The sequence below is a fragment of the Ictalurus punctatus genome, chromosome 2 (assembly GCF_001660625.3).
Source record: "Ictalurus punctatus breed USDA103 chromosome 2, Coco_2.0, whole genome shotgun sequence".
Taxonomy (NCBI): Eukaryota; Metazoa; Chordata; class Actinopteri; order Siluriformes; family Ictaluridae; genus Ictalurus; species Ictalurus punctatus.
Window position 1 is genome coordinate 14,022,147 of NC_030417.2, and position 23,952 is coordinate 14,046,098.

The window sequence follows — 23,952 nt, forward strand, 5'->3', positions numbered from 1 at the left end:
CTGGATGCATTATCTCACCCTTTATTTCAACTTCTGGACTTCTTAGACCTCAGTATTCAGCTGGCGCTGTCTTCAGCATTCAGCTGGCGCTGGCTTCAGCAATGCGTGTTCGTGACCTCCATGCAGTAACTTTCCCATTGTGTATGCAGTATCTGCAGGGCAATGCTCAGGTTTTACAGAAATCTAACCTTGTATTTACGTTTACATTTATTCATTTAATAGACGCTTTTATCCAAAGCGACTTACAAATGAGGAAATACAAGCAAAGCGATATATCAAGCAGAGAACAATACAAGTAGTGCTACCATACAAGATTTATAATTGAGTTCTAGAGAAGCAAAGTGTGCAGAGTACTAAGGGTAAGACTCGAAGAAGTGTAGAAGAAGACTTTTCTAGTCTGACATTCTGGGAACGGTTGGTTAAAGAGTCCAAAATCCAGCTGCACATGGCTGCACTTATTTCCAAGCTATAGAGTTTGGACACAAGTGCTTTGGGGATGACCGAGTTAAAGGCCAAGCTAAAATCAGCAAACATCATTCTGACATGCGTGTTTGACTTATCCAGGTGACCCAAGGCGGTATGCAGAGCAAGATTGATTGCATCCGCCATTGATCTATTCTCCTGATCTGATAGAGTGGCTGGAATGATGCTTTTAATGTGTGCCAGAATCAACTTCTCAAAGCACTTTGATATTAAAGGCATAAGTGCAATTGGTCGATAATCATTCAAGCAGCTCACCCTTTGTTGTTTGGGGATGGGCACGATTGTTGTAGTTTTAAGACACTTAGGAACAACAGCACAGGTCAAGGAGAGGTTAAAGGTGCTGGTAAACCCGTCTGATAGCTGGTCAGCACATTCCCAAAGTACATGCCCAGGAATACCATCGGGACCAGCCGCTTTCCTCACATTTCCACTGTGCAAAACTCTTCTGACGTCGACTGTATCAAATAATAACGATTCATGTTGGTCGAGTGACGGTGCAGGCCATACTGTTCCATTACTGTTGTTCCATGTCAAAACAGGTAATGAACTTGTTAAGTTCCTCTGCCAAACAGAGATTGCCATTTGTGAATGGATTGTCATTCCTTTTACAATCTGTGCCGGTTTGTATGCCTTACCACATATGTCGGGAATTACCATCATTGAAGCTGTTCTCAATCCTGAGTTTATAATTAAATTTTGCTGTCTTAAAACCTTGTTTTAGATTAGCTTTGGCCAAACTATAGGCTACTATGTCACCTGCCCTATAAGCATCTCTTTGTTTTAATAGATTTTTAACTTCTTTGGTCATACATGGGTTCTGGTTAGAGAAGACATGTATTTCCTTATCTGTGGTAAGATTGTCTATGCAGAAATTTAAATATAGGAGAGGACAGATGAGGTGTATTGCTCCAAGTCTATAGAAGAGGGATTTCTAGTAAATATTTTCCACTCTGTACATTCAAAACAGTCCTGCAGTTGTAACATTGCTCCTTTAGGCCAAACTCTAACCACTTTATTAGTTGGTTTAATCCTATTAATGAGTGGCTTGTAAGCTGGCACCATTAATAGGGAAAGATGGTCAGACTGTCCACGATGGGGACATGGCAGGGCTTTATATGCATTATCAACATTTGTATATACATGATCTAATATGTTCTTTCCCCTGGTTGTCCATTTAACATTCTGATAAAAATGTGGATATACTGACTTAAGGTTCGCCTGATTAAAATCCACTGCTACAATGAAGACTCCTTCAGGATGTGACTTCTGCTGTTTACTAATGGCTCTACTACTACTATTACTAATGGTATAATCGCTCAAGAGCCAATTTTACATTGGCATTTGGAGGTATGTAGACAGCAATCACAAAAACCACAGAGAACTCCCTTGGGAGATGAAAGGGTCTGCACCTCACCACAGTATATTCCAAATCAGGTGTACAATGTTTATCCATGATGACTGCATTTGTGCACCAGGCATTATTCAGATATATGCAAAGTCCACCTCCCACTTTCTTGACAGCATTAGATGTTCTGTCTGCACGGAACAACGTACAACCTGTTAGTTCCACTGCAGAGTCGGGATTTTTCGGGATATAGCTGCTGCATTCTGAATCATTTGAAGGGGTTTGATGGAGCTGGCTATGAGGCCTGAGAGTAGTGCATTGTAATAGTCCAGTTTTGAGATAAGAGCTTGGACTAGTAGCTGTGTGGCCTGATCAATGAGAGAGAGTCTGATTTTCTTGATTTTGTACAGAATGAACCTACAGGATCATGCAGTTGTGGAAATATGGTCTGTATAGGTCAAGTTGTCATCAAAAGCCACCCCACAGTTTCTTCTTTTTTTTTCTTTTTCTTTTTAAATTATTTTATTTTGGAATAGCAGCATATACATTAGCATTTATTTAAAAACAGAAGTAGGTTTTTTTTTTTTTTTTTTTTTGTTTTTTTTTTTTTTTTTTTTACATAATACAAACATAAAAATAAAACTTTATACAGTTTGGGGGAGCCATATGTGTACATATTACTCCATGCTGAAAGGAGGTACTTGAGGGTCCTTTAGTCTGTGGTAGAGACTCTGGGAGAAAGTTCCCAATGCATGGTAGGGAAAAAGTGTGCCAGGAAAGAGAAAGAAGGTATGTGGGCTCTCCGGCTGTGTAGAGTATGTACTTAAGGGCTAAAGCACAAACAAACAAGTAAATAAGCAAACAGATAAGATTACAACAACCTTAAAGGGTCATTTGTTTAATACCTCCACAAAATCTGTCAGTAATGGCTTTACATATTCGACCCACTTGGTCCAGAATTTAATAAACACATTTTTCTGAAGACAAAGAGAAAAAGTAATCTTTTCCTTAACATAAATGTCCTTTACTATATCTGTCCACTCTTGTATTTTGGTGGGTCCCCCCCCAATATGTGCTTTCTGTTTTGGTATTTTATGTGCCAATACTGCATGAATTGAGGGATCATTCATTATTGAAAACTCAATATCTTTTCACCTAGCATGATATGTTGGGTTACACATGTTAATTAAGGGTTTAGTCTGGGCTGCATAAAAATAATCCCTAAAATGGGGTTCATGCCATTCCTCATTTCTCTGTTGGGAGCTGTAGAGTTTTTAATTTGACCCTGGGTTTTTTCCCTTGCCAAATAAATCTGGAAATTATCTTTATTCAGTTCGGACCATTGTTTCGAGGAAGTTTCTACAGGGAGTGCTTGAAATAAATAGCGATATCGTGGAAGGATGCAGAGTCAATTCTATGACTGAGGCCAAGGAAAGAGATGGAGTTCCATCTGTGTATGTCACCTTTTAATTTTTGTTAAGAGGGGGTTCAAATTGATCTCTGCCAGTGTTGGGATTTCTTTCAGTAAATATATTCTTAAATATTTCAGTGAATTCTGATCCCAATTAAGCTGGAATTTCTCTCGAATGTCTCTTGATGGTGTATAATTAAAAGTCAAAATTTGTGGGGTTTTTTTGTATGTTTAGTTTGTATCCTGCATAACTACTGAATGTTTCTAGAAGGTTCATTAATTCAGGAAATTAGTTAGTGGGTTTACTTAAATAAACCAAAATATCATCAGAGTACAGTGCCAATTTGTGGTGATCTCCATTTATGCAAATGAATTAGCACTTTATATAGAACCTCTGGCACAGCGGATAAGGCTGGCTGAAAGCATCAAAGAGTAACGGTGAAATTGGACACCCCGTCTTGATCCACCGAAATCGGTCTATATGAACTGCATTCTAATTGGTCTTTTCCCTCTTTTGGGATAACAGATCACTGCCTCGCTCCATCATAGAGGCATTTTAGCCTCCGTTAACGATGTATCGCAAGCCAGAAGGAGGATTAATATAAATTCAGGTCGAGACTTCTTATACCACTCTGATGGAAAACCATCCAGGCTGGGAGACTTATTCGCCTTGAGCCTGGAGATGGCACTGTTTAGCTTGTTCTCAGTTATTGCAGCTGTTAATGTTGGATTTTGTTCCTCTGATATAACCGGTAAGTCAAAAAAAAAAATCAAAGAGCTTTCCGATTTGTAGCTCATCCTCCAAGCGTGGTTGTGTGTACAATAATTTGTAGTACTTTTTAAACATTTTTGGTATTTCATCTTGTTTATATTGTATCCTTTTAGAGTCAGGGTCCCTTATTTTGTATATTGTGTCATCCGCTTGTTGTTTTTGTAGCTCCTTTGCCAAAAGTTTAGTTGATTGAGCCTGATTCATAGTATTTCTGTTTTGTACATTTATTTTGTTTCTAATTTTCATTATGTCATCAGATTTGGTTTTTGTTCCCTTTTATGTTGTGTCTCAAGATCTTTTAGTTCATTATTGAGACTCATTAGTCTTAATTGATTTTTGTTCTTTTCATAGGCACTGTACCTGAGTTAACTTTCCTGTTATCATTTTCTTCAAGAAATGTTTGTCTTCCCTCATTTTAGTTTGAAATTGTGGGATATTTAGAATGCTTGTATTTAGCCTCCACAATGTTCTTCCTGGGTTATCACTAATACATGTGTAGTGCAAGAGAGAGATGCATGATCAGACAAGTCAATAGATCCAGGGTCACAGCTGTGTATTCTATGGCGATCTCTCTTTAATACAAAAAAGGTTCTGCCCAGTTCTGTCATTAGAGCATGATTTTTTTTCTATGTAATGATGTAGCGGTTGAGTTTTTTGATGAATCCGATTTTGGGTTGCGACGAATGTTCCGGTCTTCGCCACATATGACGGTTCCTGTGACTCATAATTTAATCTAATATTTTTCTGTAAAAAGCAAAATCACTTCCGGGGGGGGGGGCATAAATGTTGCATAGTGTTATGGCAGTGTCCCATCTATTTTCCCTGAAACAATTTTACATCTCCTTTCTTTGTCTGACGCCTCTGAAAGATGTTCATATGATACTTTTTGTGATATTAAAATTGCTACACCTCTTCTATGGCCTGACTTATAAGATGAACAGTACACCCTTGAAAATTCCATTCTCTTTAGCGTTTCATGTTCTGCTGGAGTGAGATGTGTCTCTTGTAGGAGCAACACTCTGTGCATTTTCCCTTTTCATTTTTGACGGTATTTGGCTTCTCTTAGCTGGGTTCAAAATCCCATTCACGTTGCTTATTCATGGTCTTCTACATCGCTTAACACGATTAGAACTTCTCCCGATGTTTCTACTGGTATTAAATTTGTACATTAAGAATACCTCTTCAAATTAACAAACATTAAACAAGAACCAAGCTGAAACAATTTTAAACAAAACACCACTGTAACAAATGGGGACAGTTGTTTCTGGTGTTGAGGCTCATTTCAAAAGAGACTTACGGGGCTTTGTATAGACAAAGTCCCACGTTGTAACGGAAGTGGGGCCCTGCGATATGGTCACGTGATGATCCAAATAAAGTTGTAAATAATTTAGTGAAAATAAAACAAATCCTGGACAACTCACCAATTAACAAGTCCCAACTCTTCAATTAATTAGAAAAAAGAAGTGTAGGATTTACACTTAACTGTATAAAGTTGCATGGCAATCTTCTGGCCAAATAATCAAGATGGGGCGCAGCAGTGGGGATCAAATAAACTTCTCTGCATTTCCGACTCGAGTGTAAAATGTCAGACTCCTTTTGTGGGAGATGATTTTCTGAATTTCTGGAGATTTTTTTTTTATATTGAGAGTGGGGGCGGTGTTTACTGGGTTGTGTGCAGCTGTTCGCTGCGTCGGATTCCTGATCTCCACCCTGGTCGCGCTGTCTCCCCGCCATCTGCCAAGTAGATAGGAGCCCGATCTCCTCTTGATCTGTAGCAGTTTAGCACTTCACCCCAGTAATTGAGAATCCTCGTGAAGCCATGTCCCTCTTTTAAGACTTTATTGGCTTCGGCATACTCCCCTCATTGCTTAAGCACTTCAGGAGGGAAGTCGTGGTCAACGTAGACTTTTTTTTTTTTTTTTTTTTTTTTCCTTTCTGCCAGGCTCTTTGGAGCACCTCCTCTTTTGTCCGATAGCTCCTGAACTTGACCACTATAGACTGTGGCTTTGACTGCAGATTGTTGGGCTTTGGTGCTAGTGCCCAGTCCCGTGCACTTTTCAAGAAGTTATCCAGAAAGCCAACCATATCAGTGCCTTCTTTATCTTCGGGTATTCCATAAATCGTCTCTGCTCACATGACCCTCCTGATCTATTAGCCTGGTGCCGTTAGCCACTTGATTATCATTAATGTTGCTTGAAGCACGGTCTCTGTTTCCTCAATTCTCACCTCTTCCTCATTCTGTCTGTCATTTGTTTTCTTCAGTTCTTGTTTTATGTCGGAAAGCTGTACTTTATTGTCCCTTCTGACCTCCTGGAGTTTATTGAGAATAAATAAATAAAAAGAATACAGGGTCATTTTCTATCATGTTCATCATTTTCCTACTTCTAGTAGTAACCCCTTTCTACATTATTACACAGAATGTTCAGTGGGGTACATAAAAAGAAGAACTTACTGGAAATGAAACATACAAATTTTGAAAAGTCCTTTATTGATTAAGTTTTTTTGGGTTATTTCACAAAACCGTCGGGGAGCTCGAAAATTAGGCTATCATCCTCTTGGTGGCATAACCGTAAACCTCCCACCCCAAGGTTTCTGGCTGTCCTGGTTGTCTAAAGTGTGGTTGAACCAAACTGTACGGTGAGGTTGTGGTTGATTGAGGGGCAGGCAGGGATGAAGAGAAGCTCAGTTTTTGCCAAGTTAAGGTGATGTTCCCTCATCCAGTTTGAGATGTCAGACAGGCAGGTGGAGATACGTGCTGAGATGGATGGATCATCAGGCTGGAAGGACAAGTAGAGCTGGGTGTTCTCAGCACAGCAGTGATGTGAGAAGCCATGAGACTCAATCACAGGCCACATCCTTAAAATTATTCTTACGTCACTAGGGAATCGATTCCAATTCTGCATTAGGATACTTGAGGTCAGGAATCAGGTACTCTGTATAAAATTAAAATTTCGAATTCACTTATGGATTCCTGTGTCCGTATTTTAAGATAGAGCGGTCCTTTTTTTTTCTTTTCTTTTTTTTGTACGTCGACCTGGCGATCTGTCACGTTCTTTGCTAATCTGCCAGCACGCTCTCACCATATAATGAGCAAATCAATGTTATCTACACAGCTTCTGTGTGTGCGAAGGTACTCATATCTTTGGAAAGCTAAGATTCTTGTGATTTGATTGATATAAACCATTTTGAGATACAATCCCAACAGCAGCTACAAATAATGTCTCTGTCAGACCGCCGATATACAAACACTTACGAAACGGAGGCAACTCACCTCATAGTAATTCACTGATTCATAGCATCCTGCCAAAAACAGTTGTTACACTAGCAAGGTCCAAACAATTCAATTATGTAACAATATTGAGTCCTGCTTTCGAAAGAGCCCAAAACCATGCATGTGCTTCAAAGGGTTCGAGAACAGCTTTAATGTTACTTTGGGTATGCCTTGGTTAGGCATTTCAGGATGATTTTATATGAGCTTTACGTTATGAGAATATACAGAAAAAACGCACTAACAAGATGTTTACGGGTTTGATTATATTTACAGATATCCCCTGTATCACCGCACACAAGAACTAGAAAAATTTTAAGTGGTTTAAGCGATGATTGGATTTATTATTGTTTTGTGTCTTGGGTGCATTTACACTTGCATATTTATGTGGATAATCTTCCAGATACAGTTCTGATGCTCAAGATGCATAAAAAATAGAAATAGGATCTTTGATTCCTTGACGTGATTTTAAATACATCTTGGTTGCATTGCACTTTCTGCAAGTTATGCTATGCAGATATAACCCTAATGTTTATAACTCTGGAATGCACCTGGTGTGAGTGGTTTATATAATATCTGACTGTCAGTTAGATTTTTTGATAATTGTTATATTTGTGTAATATGTGTGTGTTTGTTTGTTCAGGCTTTCTCTGATTGAGGAGAACTTTGAGGAGGAGGATGAACCTGATATAGAGGACTATTATGATGATGAAGACTCAGATGGGGTTGGTGCAGTATCTCTGGTAAGAAGAAAACAAATCTATGATTGTGTTTTTGTTCAGGTGAGCACTACATGGAATTGTACTGTGTAGTAACAAGTTTCAATTCCCTATATTTAGGGATACATTTTATCATTTTAAAATGTAGATCTGAAATGTATATATTTGTGGCAATGTCCATTGTTAAAAGCACTATACAAATAAAACTGAATTGAATTGATGCTTCCCTCCTAACACACAGATTGAGCAATGTCTGAAGCAGCCTGCTAAGAAAAAAGATAAACTCTCTCTCTCTCTCTCTCTCTCTCTCTCTCTCTCTCGCTCGCAGCCATCAACACGCCACTCCACTAGTTTCCTAGAAGACCTGTTTGAATGAGAAATCCCCACACGCACTGCGTAACTTTGAGACCATAGATGTTGGTTAATGTTAATTCTGTTTGTGTGTTAATGTTTATGAAAGTTGTTCAAAGCAGATGTGTACAGATAAGTTTTTTCATTGTACACTATAATAACGATTTTCATTTGGTTAATAAATTTCTTACGACAAAAATAAAGACTAATTTGTGGCTCAGATCCTGAAGTACAGTCTAAGAACAAAATTCGCAACAGACATGAGGCATTACCTCTTCTTGGAACAGGTCGACAAACCACTTCAGAAACACATCTGGTGTGAATGGGCCTCGAGAGGAACAGTAGGCTGGCTCTGTCAAGCCAACATATTTCACATTCTCATTGTGTCGGTGTGCTTTTCCTCTGGGTTCAGGTACAGGATAAACCTGCTGAAAACATGACTAGTAATGAAATACTGAGGCATCCTGATCGGGTCATATGTGTATCTATACATACATAAATGTGGTGGTGCTTGAAAGTTTGAATTTTTATTATCTGCATAAATATGACCTAAAACATCAGATTTTCACACAAGTTGTAAAAGTAGACAAAGACAACCAAATTAAACAAATGAGACAAAAATATTATACTTGGTCATTTATTAAGGAAAATAATTCAGTATTACAAATCTGAGTGGGTAAAAAGTATGTGAACCTCTAGGATTATCAATACATTTGAAGGTGAAATTAGAGTCAGGTGTTTTCAATCAAGTGTGTGCACACCCTGTTTTATTTAAAGACCAGGGATCTATCAAAGTCTGGTCTTCACAACACATGTCTGTAGAAGTGTATCATGGCACAAACAAAGATTTCTGAGGAGCTCAGAAAAAGAGTTGTTGAAGCTAGTCAGGCTGGAAAAGGTTACAAAACCATCTCTAAAGAGTTTGTATTCCACCAATCCACAGTCAGATAGATTGTGTACAAATGGATGAAATTCAAGACCATTGTTACCTTCCCCATGAGTGATCAACCAACAAAGATCACTCCAAGAGCAAGATGTGTAATAGTCTGCAAGGTCATAAAGGAAGGCAGGGTAACTTACAAGCAACTAAAGGCCTCTCTCACATTGGCTAATGTTCATTAGCCCACCATCAGGAGAACACTGAACAACAGTGGTGTGCATGGCAGGGTTGCAAGGAGAAAACCACTGCTCTCCAGAAGAACATTGCTGGCCTTCTACAGTTTGCTAAAGATCACATGGACAAGCCAGAAGGCTATTGGGAAAATGTTTTGTGGATGGATGAGACCAAAATAGAATTAATTTGGTTTAAAATAAGTTGGTTTAAATGAGGTGTTATATTTGGAGAAAGGAAAATGTGCATTCTAGCATAAAAACCTTGTCACATCTGTGGAACTTGGTGGTGGTAATATCATGGTTTGGGCCTGTCTTGCTGCATCTGGGCCTGGACAACTTGCTATCATTGATGGAACAATGAGATCTGAATTATATCAGCAAATTCTAAAGGAAAATGTCAGAACATCTGTCTCTGAACTGAATCTCAAGAGAAAATGGGTCATGCAGCAAGTCAACAACTCTAAGCACACAAGTCATTCTACCATCAAATGATAAAAGAAGAATAAAGTTAATGTTTTGGAATGGCCAAGTCAAAGTCCTGCCCTTAATCCAATAGAAATGTGGAAGAACCCGGAGCAATCAGGTCATGTGAAGAAACCCACAAACATCCCAGAACTGAAGCTGTTCTGTACTGAGGAACGGGCTAAAATTCCTCCAAGCTGATGTTCAGGACTGATCAACGGTTACTGGAAATGTTAAGTTGCAGTTATTACTGCACAAGCGGGTCACACCAGATACTGACAGCAAAGGTTCACATACTTTTACCACTTACAGATATGTAATGTATCATTTTCTTTCGTCAATAAGTAAATGACCATGTATAATATTTTGTCTTATTGGATACATTGGGTTCTCTTTAAGACGTGTGGAAATTTGGTGATAGTTTAGGTCGTGTGTGTATGTGTGTGTGTATATATGTATATGTGTATATATATATATATATATATATATATATATATATATATATATATATATATATATATATATATATGTATATGTATGTATATGTGTGTGTGTGTGTATGCAAGTAATTTTTTTTAAAAAAAAGGATTTTTAAGACATGTTTTCCTGTGTGTAATCATACACATAAAAACTCAAATACAATGTTACGAGAATTAGCGACATTTATATATTTTGACAAGTAGTTAATAGAGCTTACAGGCGACTTAAATCGTTTTTTCGTTTCTTATCACAGCAGGAACGCTGATAACTGAGAGTGAGCGCCGCCATTTTACTGTCGGCTTTAAAGCTCCAGACTCGCGCGCTCTCACTCTTTTGTTCCGGCAGCCATTTTGGCGCGGTTCTATCACGCAAGGCAATTGGACGCCGCTATCACGTGACGCATTGCGGTTCTCTCGGTTTTCGCGCCATGAGAAAATCCCGCCTTCTGTAACAGACTGGCGCGGTTTGATTGGTTTAGATTGCGGGTATCCGGGCGTTTTCATTGGTCTAGAGCGCAGATTGTCCGGCGTTCTCATTGGCGGAGCGTGAGAGAAGACTCGCGCCAGTTTTCGCAGTAGATCTTGTGGACAGCGCGTGTATCCGACGCAAGGAATAAGATATATATATATAAATATATAATATATATCAAAAAAGTTAACACATCTAGCGGTGATTTGTGCCATATTTTGTGTGGATTTTAAGTGTTCGGGTGTCGGGATCTTTTTTGTTGCTTAAAAATGGCACCAAAGGACTACACGGCAGAGAAAGGTGAGTAAGTTGGTTCATTCTTCATACTTGACTGAAAACTGACTAATGCACGCTTTGTACTCGTAGTTTAGTTAAACAGCTGCTTAAATACGATTAGGTGCACTGTTATTTGTGGGTTGGAGTAGATCTGGTAACTTATGTAACTGGTGATGAACATTTCACTGTATTGCTTTCGATGCATTAGGCAGCTGTAAAGTGTGCAGTGACTAAATGGCCATTGTTAGCCTTCCTGTTAATAACCACTGGGGGGTTAAATGACTAACTAGCAAATTGTCGATTTCGTTGCGTTGGGTTTTTGCTCTTAAGACAGTTTAGAATGACGTAAGCCGTACTTTGAAAAAGTCCATACAGCAAAACTTCTGTAAATAAACCGAACGTCCAAAGTTTAGTATCTGCCGTCCCGTGCGCTTGGAGGACCCTGAAAGAACCCGGATGGAGGGGCTGGACTACAGTTACCCGGATGGACCTCCTAAAACAAAGAGCGCGGTGAGCGCGTGCTCAGTCATGTAAACAGTGAGCACTAGTAACGCACTTTCATCCGTTTTAATGCATGTTTAACTAACATTATGGTTTTACATTAAATACTTTATCAAACAGTATTTTATAAACACGCCTCAGTGGCGAAATAAATCCCCGTTTCAGCTAGTGTGTGTTTCGCTTTAATCCCACACCGCACTGTGGAGGAAACGGTAGCGCTATGGCTCCGTCACAAACACTTTATTAGTACACTAAGTAGGGACCGTGTATTAGTGTCGTCTCTTACTATTTCAACACGCGGTGTATTGCGGTAGTGTGCCGTTTGGGATGAAGCCGTGTTTGTTTCTGTGAGTAAACGGCAGTTAGCTTGGTTGGGGGATGATCTGTGACGCAGCTGGCGCTTCATCCGCGCGCGCTGTTCACAGACCCCCCCCCCCCCCCCCCCCCGTGTTCAGAGTCTCCGCGTGTTGCTTTCTATTACACTCCTGGCGTTAACATTTAACTACTTCCCCAGATTAAATACTGAGTTTGTGTGTGTAAGGGGCTGTGTTTTGTTTCTTGTTTTGTAACTCTGATGGTAAGGTAAAGAGGCACTATTTGAAGCAGCGCCCAGAGCGCTTGCGCGCGGCGGAAGTAGACGCCTCCGTTACGGGGCTCGCCAGCCATGTGCTCCTTTGTTTACAAAAACAGCGAAGTTGTGTGTATGTTCACAATGCATCGAGTAACGGGCTACAGACCTAAAGCTAACCGAGACGTCGACACCGTCTTCTCTTTCTGCATGATCGTGTCGCGCGCTGGAAGCTGGTTCGTATATAACAAAGCCAAATCCGGGCTGTTTTTTTTTATACAGAGCTTTTAAAAGATGGCTGGGACTAAGATGGGTCTCAGACCATACTGCAGCTCTGCGGTATAAGTGTGTGTGTGTGTGTGAGAGAGAGAGAAAAAGATAGAATAAGATTCGTTTTCTTTAAAAATATATTTATTTATATACATTTTTATATATAAATGTCTGATTATTAACTATGTTCGCACGTTTGTTTAATCTTATTGTTAATTAAATATTGTATTTATCTTGTGCCTGAGTGAATGTAATCTAATGTAATGTTATTAGAAACGGCTGAAGGATTTGGTGTGTACTACACTTTGTTGTTACTTCCTCTGAGGGTGGGGGGGGGCTGTTTTCAGAGGTCACGTGAGTAGATGTTTGTCAACGGACGAGCTCGCGCAGTGCAGGTTTCTGTCGCGCGCGTATAATAGGCCCCGCCTACTCCTGCAGGTTTACTTCAGAAGTTGAGTGTGTGTGTGTGTGTGTGTGTGTGTGTGTGTAGAGAAATGTAAGCGCTTCCTGCAGGAGTTCTACACTGAAGATGACTCTGGGAAGAAGGTCTTCAAATATGGCGCTCAGCTGGTGAGAACTTTATTGATACTTGATTATAGTTAACGTTGTTGTTTTTTTTGTAAATAAATTGTTGTATGAAACATCAGTGTATTGCTGAAAGACAAAATATTGTGCTTTGTATCAAATAAAATGGCATTTAAAAAAAATACACACAATGCAAATACAGACTGTCATAATGAGTGTCAACACATCCCTGGGTTATCACACTACATTACAATCTAAACACATTTATTATATTGTCTTAATTAAAATATAGGCAGGCTTAGATTTCAAGCTGTGTCTGTCATAAACACTGGATGTTATATAGTCAGTTGAGCAAATCGTGGGTGTGACGGTAACACTAGCTACCCGGTATTAGGCTAGCATGAATCCAGACAAAAGTGGCTATTGAACATAACGACGACTCTAATGATCATATGTCAAAACATAGAAAGTGACCCTTTTATGTATTGCATCAAGAATTGAGCTGAAACTTATTAGCAGATCCAGTTTTCCATAATGTCCCAATCTCTCTCTCGCTCTTTTTTTTTTTTTTAAATTATTTTTTTTATTTTTTATAAAAGGTGTCTTTGGCTCACAGAGAGCAGGTGGCGTTGGTGGTGGATCTGGATGACATAGCAGAGGAGGACCCAGAGCTGGTGGAGAGCATTTGTGAGAACACCAAGCGGTACATCGGACTGTTTTCTGATTCGGTACATGAACTACTACCTGAGTACCGCGAGCACGAGGTACACTCACGCGTGCATACACACACGATGCAGTACTGCTAAAGTACCTGAAAACACGATTGTCTGTCTGCCATTGTACATTTTGTGTCTTTTGTGTTTAATTTCAGGTGGTGGCTAAAGATGCACTTGACGTTTACATCGAGCACCGTCTGATGATGGAGGGAAGAGGTCGTGACCCTGCCGATACGCGTGATCCCAGGAACCAGTACCCTGCCGAGCTCATGAGAAGATTGTGAGTGTGTGAGATAGCGGTCTAAGGTTACAGTGTAGTACCCCAACCCGAGGCTTTCTGCATTTAATCCTGCGACGTTTGTTAAAATCTCATGTCTTTGCTTGTATTTTGGACATGCGTGACAAATTACATGCCTGGTGTCTGTTAATAAAATTAAGTTATGAATTGGCTGGATTTATATTTTAGGTGGATAATTACATTTGATCATTTAAGTGGTGCTGTTGCTATAGTAACCAATATTCCAGACTGTTATAGAGATCAACTTTTTATACACAATTAAAGTAACTATCCACGTCCCATTAACACATACTCCTTCTGTCTCGCTTTCTCTTAGTGAGCTGTATTTCCGTCCTCCTTCTTCCACTAAGCTAAAAGTCATCAGGGACGTTAAAGCAGACTCCATCGGAAAGCTTGTGACGGTCCGAGGCATTGTTACCAGGGCATCAGAGGTCAAACCCATGATGGCAGTTGCCACCTATACATGTGACCAGTGTGGCGCGGAGACCTACCAACCGGTACGTTAATGGAAAGAGCACATCATATTTACCAGCTATAATCATAAATATATTATGTTATAATACAGTGGTGTAGTTGGCATGAGCTGATAAGAAATGTTTTGTGTGACAGATCGCGTCTCAGAGTTTCATGCCGCTGATCATGTGTCCGAGTCAGGAGTGTGTGACCAACAGGTCGGGAGGCCGTCTGTACTTGCAGACACGGGGTTCAAAGTTTGTAAAGTTCCAGGAGTTGCGCATCCAGGAGCATGTGAGTATGTTACAAAAACACATGCATGCACACTCTTCACTTTGAATCTATTCGGTGATGGTGTTTGAGTGATTGTGCAAGTTCTCTGCATTTCCATGAGCAGAGCGAGCAGGTGCCGGTTGGTAACATCCCGCGTAGTATGACAGTGTCTGTGCGTGGAGAGAACACGCGTGCAGCTCAGCCCGGAGATCACGTGACCATTACTGGAGTTTTCCTCCCTCTGCTACGATCTGGATTCAGACAGGCTGTGCAGGTATGCAAACACTCCGTAAATAAACGTTGTTCATTCTCTGGGTTTAAGCCGTTCAAAAAAAATGTAGCTGTCGGTCCGTGTCCACCTGCCTGTGCAGACTGTTTCAGCATGCCTTCGTCTCTCTGTGTCTCAGGGTCTGTTGTCAGAGACGTATCTGGAGGCGCACTCTATCACGCTGATGAATAAGACTGAGGACGACGAACTCGGGATTGAGGACCTTACTGACGATGAGCTCCGACAGATCACAGGTGTGTTGAGTAAGGATTTGTGATTCTCTTTTGGTCACAAATCGCTGCATTGACATGCAAAATGTCGCAGTCAGATGGGATAATCACGTCTACTAATCACAGCTCTATGTATGCTGTCGGAAAAAATGCCTTCCTGTTATCTGTACAGGTGCATCTCAAAAATTTAGAATATTGTGGAAAGGGTTTTTTTTCTGACATTTTTGTATTGTAAATTCTTTATTCTAATATTTTGAGATACTGGATTTTTGATATCCATGAACTGTAAACTCTGATCATCAAGATTAAAACAAAAAAAGTTTGAAATATTTCACTTTATGTGTAATGAAACTTGAATATGTGAAATTTCCACTTTTTGAATTAAATTACGGGAAAAAATTAACTTTTCCACCATATAACATTTTTTGAGCTGTAAGATTCATAATGTATAATGTAATGGCTAGAGTTAAATATGTAATTTTTTTTCAATATTGAAATGTTAAAGTAACAGATCTCATCTTAGCAATGGTGCTAACGTGTTTCTCGTTTGCACTTGTGTGTGCAGAGGAAGATTTCTATGAAAAACTGGCAGGTTCGATTGCGCCAGAGATCTACGGTCACGAGGACGTTAAGAAGGCGTTGCTGTTGTTGTTGGTGGGTGGGGTCGAGCAGAATCCACGCGGCATGAAGATCAGGGGTGTGTACACTCTCATTCATTCTCTCTCTCTCTCTCTCTCACTCACTCACTCACTCACTCACTCTCGCACACACTCCCTCCAGATCAATCATGTTTTAATGATGTTGAATTACCCAGACTCGGGTGTTTAAACGTGTCTGTTTTGGGTGTAGGTAACATTAATATCTGTCTAATGGGAGATCCCGGTGTGGCCAAATCTCAGCTGCTGTCTTACATCGATCGCCTGGCGCCACGCAGTAAGTTTGATGCACTCATTCTCCAGCACTACTTTTGCTTCAGCCCCTAGAGATGGGCTGCAAAGGGATTTGAACAAAATGGCGCTTGTGCTCACGTGTGCTCTCTCTCTCTCTCTCTCTCTCTCTAGGTCAGTACACCACCGGGCGTGGCTCATCAGGTGTGGGCTTGACTGCAGCTGTGATGCGTGATCCTGTGACTGGGGAGATGGCGTTAGAGGGTGGAGCTCTGGTGCTGGCTGATCTGGGTGTGTGCTGCATCGATGAGTTTGATAAGATGGCTGATGCAGATCGAACAGCCATCCACGAGGTCATGGAACAGCAGACCATCTCCATCGCCAAGGTAACGTTTGGGTCACGTCATCGGGAGTTATTTAGAAAAGCTATCGTATTGGCGTAAAGACCAAAATGCCCTGGTGTTATCTTGTGGGATGTGCTGTGCACTTCAGCCATTAACTTTCCAATCATGCCCCTGAATGGTTAGTGGTTGATGAGGAGTAACCGGAGGAAGTTAGTGTTAGCAGGCTAACTGAGCAGGATCTGGTTTTAACACACGATGACACCTTGAAGCTTTTACATTTTTTTTTCCCTCGTTAAGTTATCAACCAGTGAGTGTTCAGCAATTCTAATCTCACATCCTGTTTTATTGTACTATGGTGTTCTGGTGGTTTGAGAGGGACTTGTCATGGAAACAGTGGATTCATTGTCGCTGTTGAATTTTGCTTATTAGCTAAATTTGGTGTTATGTTTTTGCCACGACCTTCTGTGTGGTACCATAGTACACAGTTTAATCCAGCGTGTAGCGTTTTAACTGTGCAGATAAAGACGATATATCATGAAGGCAGACAGAAACTGTTTTGGTATAATTTTATCTTCCAGCAACTCCATGGCACAATGTTTAGGATTATGTCTGGGGTTTTGTGATTTTAGCCGTTTGAACGGAAATGGAATCGAAGCAATTTACAAAAACACGTAGGTGTGTTTCTTCTTGTTCTGTTTTCGTAATTACTAACAAACCTTGTGCATTTGTGTGTTGCAGGCAGGGATAATGACGTCTCTGAACGCACGCTGCTCCATTTTGGCAGCAGCAAATCCCGCGTTTGGCCGCTACAACCCACGGAAAAGCATCGAGCAAAACATCCAACTTCCGGCAGCGTTGCTTTCACGTTTTGATCTGCTTTGGCTCATCCAAGACAAACCGGACACCCAGAAAGACCTGCAGCTTGCACAGCATATCACACACGTCCACCAGCACTGCAAACAGCCACCCACACACTACACACCTATTGACATGAAGCTCATGAGGTACACACACTTTTTATGACTATAACACTTCTCAGTGTTGTTCATTTAATACCACGGCAGCATGTCATATTTCTTTTGCATCCATTTATAGCTACATTTAATGTTGTGGAATATCCTTGAAAAAGTGCATCACTTGTGTTGTAACAGCTATAAACCAGTGTTCACTCCAGCCTCTTTATTTATTTATGTATTTATAGGATGAAAAATGTAATTCGGCACATTATTGTGAAACTGCAACGCTCTCTTATCCTGAAAAGCAAAATTTACATAAGTACGAGAATAAATCCAGCTCTGTTAAGAGTGTATGCTTATAGTGATGGTGAATTCTCAGTTCTAATTAATTCAGTTTCTATTAGTATACTTGGAACACAGGGTACAACATGAGCGTATTGTAGAATGTGCAGTACACGGCGTGCTCTGTAACTAAACCTGTGAGGTACACAACTTCATGAATAAGTACATGAACCTGTTAACTTGTAGGCTTTTGTTTTTGTTTTAGTAGTATCTTGATCTTTTTCTTTTATCCGTCTATTTTCTCTCTGGTTTAGGCGATATATCAGTAAGTGTAAGAAGAAGCAGCCCGTTATCCCCGAGGGCCTGACTGATTACATCACAGCTGCGTATGTGGAGATGAGGAAGGAGGCACGAGTCAGCAAGGACACCACCTTTACCTCCGCACGCACCCTACTGTCCATCCTGCGCCTGTCCACAGCCTTGGTACATACACACACAGTCCATAATGCCTGTTACACAAACCCACAGCATAACTGGTGTGAGATAATGGTTTGTGTGTGATAAAGTGCTTACAGTGCAGGTAGTGTGTCTTGTGTCCTACTGCATTGTGGGCACTTCTGTCTTACACCAGCCCACGTCACAGTAGCGCTCCCACCGATCAGAGATGAGACGACACAGGTGACATAGGTGGTCAGACCCGGCAGCCCACTTCCATGCAGCCAGACACACTGGGGGGGGAGGATGCATGCACAGGTCAGATTATTGCTCTGTCCTAAATCTCTCTCTTTTTAGTATGTTAATGCAGAACACATCAGATTACAGCGTGCTAGTACCAACCTATAATTAAGTGTAGTTGTCAGTGAAATGTAAACAGTGCTATGTAAGGTACAAACTAATGTACACCAATAAAGGCACGGACTTGTGGTCAGTAAAGGATTTGTTGCAATACCTTGTTTGACCATCAAGTCACCATCGCTGTGTCCCGATTTTTCGCCAATTTGTTGAATTTCATGTGTACTCTAATGCTTTTATAAAAGTAAATAAAAATAAAAAAAGTGAATAGGCCATTGTTTGATGCTGGAATTAGGGGTCGTGACGGCTGGGTGTTAAAAGTGCTGTTTGTGCAGGTAGCTGAACACAAGACCTACTGCAGAGCCAGCACTTCACACACACACTTGTCAAAGCAATAAATGTGTGATTGCTTGTCATCCAGTGTTATGAGTGAGCTGCAATAAGTACTTCTGAGCAGCAGAGGGAGCCACGTGTTCACACGGACATTTTGACTCTTCTTGTCGTGGCAGCAGTCAGCTTTGCGGGGTCGGCATTCAGCTTTCATCACTCACCGCTGTGCAAACCCATGCAAAACTGACTACACCTCGAACTATCACAAGCCTGTGTTTCTCAGAGCCTGGGGGTGGAGCTTGGAAGCAGCACATGGACCAATAGAGAGAGTAGCTGGTGTTGAGAGGCGGAGACTTGGGCAATTGCTGGATTTTCTTTAAGGCATTGCACTTGTCTCGGTCTGACAGTGCCGGCACAACTCGCTGTGGAGCATCTCAGCATTTATTGGCTGTGTAATAGATGTTGCGTGCATGTTACTGAGGCTTAATGTGTATGTGTGTGGATTGCAGGCGCGTCTCCGTATGGTGGATGTGGTAGAGAAGGAAGATGTAAATGAAGCGATGAGGCTGATGGAGATGAGCAAAGACTCGCTGCAGCCTGACAAGTCAACCACCACCAGGTAAACACACATGCATATTAGTGTTGTGAAGACCATGTTATGTTTTGTTTTAACCTTTTTGTTTGTTTTTTTTCTTCTTTTCTTCCCCTCTCTGTCTCTCTAACGCCATAAATGCAGAAATGTAAACTATTTACAAATAAACCATATCAGTCACAGGCCCTCACACACACACACACACACACACACACACACACACAGAGTCTGGTCAGTCTTCCAATGTCAGTGTTCTTACAGCTGTGCCATTTTTCAAAGCAGTTCCTCTCTACAAAGAGACACAGTGCCACACCACAGCTCTTGCACATCCACTGTGTCCACATTTTCTTTTTATCCACCTTGCAGCAACGTTCACAGGTCCTGCATCCTTGTGTGGCTTTCATGCTTGGATCTGTGAGGTTGGCAATGATCATCAGCAAGTGCCGCACAGTCTGCTTGACATTTTCTGCTGGGATGCCCAGTAATCTCTGTCCCACACAGCTGGGCAGTGAGCTCCTCCATAAACACTTTGTGTGTATACAAAGAAATTATTTGTGTAGCCATTAGAGGAGCCCACTCACACTAAGCTTGAAATCCCATTTTATAGGCTTGTCCTTCGGGTCATGCTAGTTTTATCTTTTGTTACCACCGTTCTCTCATCAACTGCAAGCCATCCCTTATTGGATGGTAATATACCTAGCACATTTTTTGTCCTTGTTATGTGTGTACAGTGCTGATCTACAAACTTGCTCAGCTGCTGCAGCCAATAGTACCCCCATATCCCAACCTTCTAGGGCAGGGCTGCCTAATCTTCTCCGGAAAGGGCCGATGTGGGTGCAGGATTTCATTCCAACCAAGCAGGAGCCATACCTGATTCCACCTGTTTAATCAGTTGATCTTGCCTTTTAATAGACTTGGGTGTGGCTTCTGCTTGGTTGGAATGAAAACCTGCAGTAACACTGGCCCTTTCTAGATAAGATTGGACACCCCTGTTCTAGGGGAAGAGGAAGTCCAAAAACACCTGGTACTCCTTAGGTGGCACAAACAAACACAGCCAGCCCTATATTTAGCACAGCCCTGGAAAACAGAAGATGACTGTTGTTGCCTCTAAGCTCCATTGGTTTCAGCCACGCAGAACTCCTGGAATCCAGGTTGATTTCGTCAGAGCACTTTACCCCACTGGGCCTCTTTCAGCTTTATTTTTCAAATTCTTCTGTACAGACGCTTTGCAAAAAAAATGCAAACAGTCAGCTAGTCATTTGGAGATGGGCAAAAAGTACACATGGTCCGATGTAACTGTAGAAGAGTTGTACGGATTCTTTGGTCTGGTCATCTACATGTCAATGGTTCATCTAAAACATATCCGGGATTTTTGGAGACAGAGCCACATCTACTCTATCCCATTTCTAGCAACAGCTATGACAAGGGATAGGTTCAGAACCATTTCCTGGAACGTTCACATGAGCGATCCAGACAAAGATGTGGCAAATGACAGGAAAAATGGGATGCCAGACCATGACAAGTTGTTCCAGACCACTTCTTGACGAGATATGTGCTGCCTGCCAGGCATATTAAGCCTAGTTCACACTACACAATTTTAAGCCTGATTAGCAAGCCGCTGAGCTCGCCAACAAAAACCCGTTGATCAGAGGCAAATCAGCGAGCAATCGGCTGTCGGTTGTTATGTGTGAACTACAACAATTCATCACTGATTCCAGACAGATATTTGGCATGCTAAATATCTGGAGCTGACGGGCGACTCCACATCCTGTGGTGTGAAGTGTCGTCACTGGCAGTGATCGCGGCGACGAGCTACAGCCAATGAGCGAGCAAGACGTGGTGAGGTCACCGTGAGGAAGGGAAACCTGCGAAACCTATGGCAGAAGCATAAAGGGGAGAAGCTGTACAACTTCTTAATATTCGAAGATGACAACGACTCTCTCTGTAACACACACAATCCCTGCTGCCTGCGTGTTAATCCATTCTTTCATCCACTTTCTTTGTCTTTTCCTTTTTGTAGTTTCTTCAGCACAAATCATTGCGTAAACATCTCGCACCGCTTGTTGGTCTTGGATCCATCTAGAAATTAGCAACTCCTCTTTCCTGTGTGGTTTTTACGTCATATCCATGTCACATCTCGCATGTGTTTTTGTGACAAAACGTAGTTTGGACACCACATCTATGTGGACAACTTTTTATGAGTCCCAAGCTTTTCATAGACTTGGCCCAGGCACACTTAAGAGCTTCTGGGACATACAGAGACCACTGGAAAGGCTTTCCCCAAAACGGGCAGGATGCTCTGGTCCAAAAATCCCCTGGGGTATCCATCAGATGGATCAGAGATGACCATCATCTGTGGATGGACACATGGGAGGTGTTTGTATGGTCCACAATTCACTAGGCCTTCTCAAGGAATACTGTCCAAAGGACTGTCAGAACCAGAGTTGACAACTGGACTGTGGAAAATGTTCCATGCCCTGTTCCGGTTGTCGCATATAACAGATATATTGGTGTCGTTGACTTGTCTGATCAACTGTTGCAGTATTACATTGCACGACATAAGACATTTTGTTGGTACCATCACTTTCTGGCCACCACAACTGCCTACCTTCTGTACTGTGAAATTGCTCGAACAAGGGGTTAAATTGCTCTGAGACAAAGTTTATGGAGGAGCTCACTGCCCAGCTGTGTGGGACAGAGATTACTGGGCGTCTCAGCAGAAAATGTCAGGCAGACGGTGTGGCACCTGCCATCGCCAGCCTCCTAGACCAAAGCATGAAAGCCACACAAGGACACAGGAGCTGTGAACGCTGCTGAAAGGTGGATAAAAAGAAAATGTGGACACCCTGGAAGTGCAAGGGCTGTGATGTGGCACTGTACCTCACTGTAGACAGGAACTGCTTTTGAAAAATTGCACAGCTAAAAGAAAACTGACATTGGAGTACTGGGGGGGGAAATGCCTGACTGATCCGGTTTATTTGTAAATAGTTTAGTAAGAGTTTTTTTTTGTTTTGTTTTGGGGTTTTTTTGCCCCCCCCCCCCCTTAATTTTGCATTCATGGGGTTGAATACAAAAAAAAACTTTTGCTTTTACTCTTCACTAAAAATGAGGGGTTTTTTTTTAATAGGTTATTTGTGGGCAGTGAAAGCACTTTTATCAATACAGTTAATATAGTATCTTTTATATTCAAAATGAAATTCTTATTGTGAAAGTGGTACTCAAACAAATACCAAACCCTTGAGTCAAAACATTTTTAAGGTGGTTTAATATGGCAAAACTTATGGCAACTGTGTGTGTGTGTGTGTGTGTGTGTGTGTGTGTGTGTGTGTGTGTGTGTGTGTGTGTGTGTGTGTGTTTATAAAAAAAAAAAAAAAAAACCCTGATGACTTTTTATACTTCCATGCACAACACTACAAATACAAAACCGTGCGAGACGAGTACAAATGTACTGTACACCAGTGATCACCAACCCTGTTCCTGGGGAGCAACCTTCCTATAGACTTTAGCTCCAGCCAGAATTGTGCCCACCTGACCATCCGAGACCATGCCTTAAGATTTAAGGCAGTGATTAGGTGGTAATCTAATGGCAAGATCAGTAACAAGTCTCCTAGCAGTGACTGTCTTCTAGTTTGGGTTCTTAGCAGGTTCTTGATTAGTCTTTCCTGTATATCTCTCTCTGTGTGTAACTAGGTCCCAGCGTCCTGCCGATGTGATCTTTTCTCTGGTGCGGGAGTTGGTGTCTGAAGGTGGGAAGGTGCGGGCGGTGCGCATGGCTGACGCAGAACACCGGTGTGTGTCGCGTGGTTTCACTCCGGCTCAGTTTAATGCTGCACTTCAGGAGTATGAAGAGCTCAATGTGTGGCAGATCAACAACACGCGCACACGCATCACCTTTGTCTGAGAGAGAGAGAGAGATATATATATATATATATATATATATATATATATATCTCACACACACGCATATACACACACAAGCGCGCACACGCTTCTGCAAAGCCTTTTTTCACACCTCTATCCGTGAATTCGCTGGTTAGTTGGCTGTGGCTTATTAGCATATTGCTATTGGACATGTTATTTCCTTCCTTTTCATGATGGAGAATAATGAGAGTTTACGTTTTATTCTGTACATATTACTCCCTTAATAAAGCTCTGCACCTACACCTCTACTGAGGCCAGCCTATGTGTACGTTTGTCTCCTTTCACTGCTGCTCGGGAAGGTTTTCAATTCAGCTGGATGCTGCTGTATTGTCATGAACATTTAATCACGTTACCGTTATAGGTAAACGAGAATGTACGCGCAAAGTCGATAAATATTCTACTGGTATGTAGTATACTTTTGTGTGTATCGTGGTGGTCTAATATGTGAGGTAAATGGGGGTGTGGATCAGGACATTTGGTCTTTGTAATTCCTTCAAGCTGAGAGTTTCTCAATCCAAATCTTATATTTAATCAAAACATTAAAAATTCTATTGGTTATTTTATAAAATATAATCTCCAGTTTTTTCCATGTAGGGGA

General features: G+C 41.3%; 2 protein-coding genes and 1 long non-coding RNA gene across 8 annotated transcripts in view; 2 read left to right on the top strand and 1 right to left on the bottom strand.

The window, feature by feature from the left end:
• The window catches only part of LOC108256640 (uncharacterized), a 16,654-nt gene extending 10,342 nt beyond the window's left edge, over positions 1-6,312 (bottom strand). Inside the window, exons 1-2 of the long non-coding RNA XR_001810338.3 lie at positions 5,495-6,312; positions 19-152 (exon numbers count right to left, since the gene is read on the bottom strand). This is a non-coding gene — a long non-coding RNA (uncharacterized LOC108256640). The remainder of the gene's footprint in view (positions 1-18; positions 153-5,494) is intronic.
• Positions 1-8,555, top strand: part of LOC108256603 (cohesin subunit SA-3) — a 36,280-nt gene extending 27,725 nt beyond the window's left edge. For 3 of the 4 annotated variants that reach the window (XM_017453671.3, XM_017453680.3, XM_017453663.3), the window contains 2 exons: positions 7,923-8,022; positions 8,327-8,549. In XM_017453671.3, coding sequence (XP_017309160.1) covers positions 7,923-8,022; positions 8,327-8,374 — 148 coding nt within the window. In that variant the 3' untranslated portion in view covers positions 8,375-8,549. Of the gene's footprint in view, positions 1-7,922; positions 8,023-8,326 lie in introns of all 4 variants that reach the window. The other variant, XM_017453655.3, reaches the window with a different exon arrangement.
• Positions 8,556-10,951: 2,396 nt separating this feature from the next.
• On the top strand, positions 10,952-23,602 carry mcm7 (minichromosome maintenance complex component 7). Of its 3 annotated transcripts, none has more exons than XM_017453690.3 (15): positions 10,952-11,172; positions 12,978-13,057; positions 13,612-13,776; positions 13,884-14,008; positions 14,343-14,523; positions 14,636-14,773; positions 14,877-15,026; positions 15,160-15,274; positions 15,816-15,947; positions 16,100-16,183; positions 16,312-16,523; positions 17,220-17,485; positions 18,034-18,202; positions 19,351-19,460; positions 23,124-23,602. In XM_017453690.3, exons 1-15 carry the CDS (start codon positions 11,142-11,144, stop codon positions 23,332-23,334), a joined length of 2,169 nt encoding a protein of 722 aa, XP_017309179.1. In that variant the 5' UTR covers positions 10,952-11,141; the 3' UTR covers positions 23,335-23,602. The 3 variants fall into 3 exon arrangements, with proteins under 3 accessions (XP_017309179.1, XP_047007643.1, XP_017309186.1); XM_047151687.2 differs by lacking the exon at positions 10,952-11,172 and adding an exon at positions 12,162-12,453; XM_017453697.3 differs by lacking the exon at positions 10,952-11,172 and adding an exon at positions 12,162-12,453 and having other exon boundaries at positions 13,629-13,776.
• The last annotated feature ends 350 nt before the right edge of the window (positions 23,603-23,952 follow it).

Coding starts and splice junctions, on each gene's coding strand:
- mcm7 (XM_017453690.3), top strand. CDS start 11,142: ATGGCACCAAAGGACTACACGGCAGAGAAAG. Junction 11,173..12,977: donor GGACTACACGGCAGAGAAAG/GTGAGTAAGTTG, acceptor GTGTGTGTGTAG/AGAAATGTAAGCGCTTCCTG. Junction 15,948..16,099: donor ACGCGGCATGAAGATCAGGG/GTGTGTACACTC, acceptor TTTTGGGTGTAG/GTAACATTAATATCTGTCTA.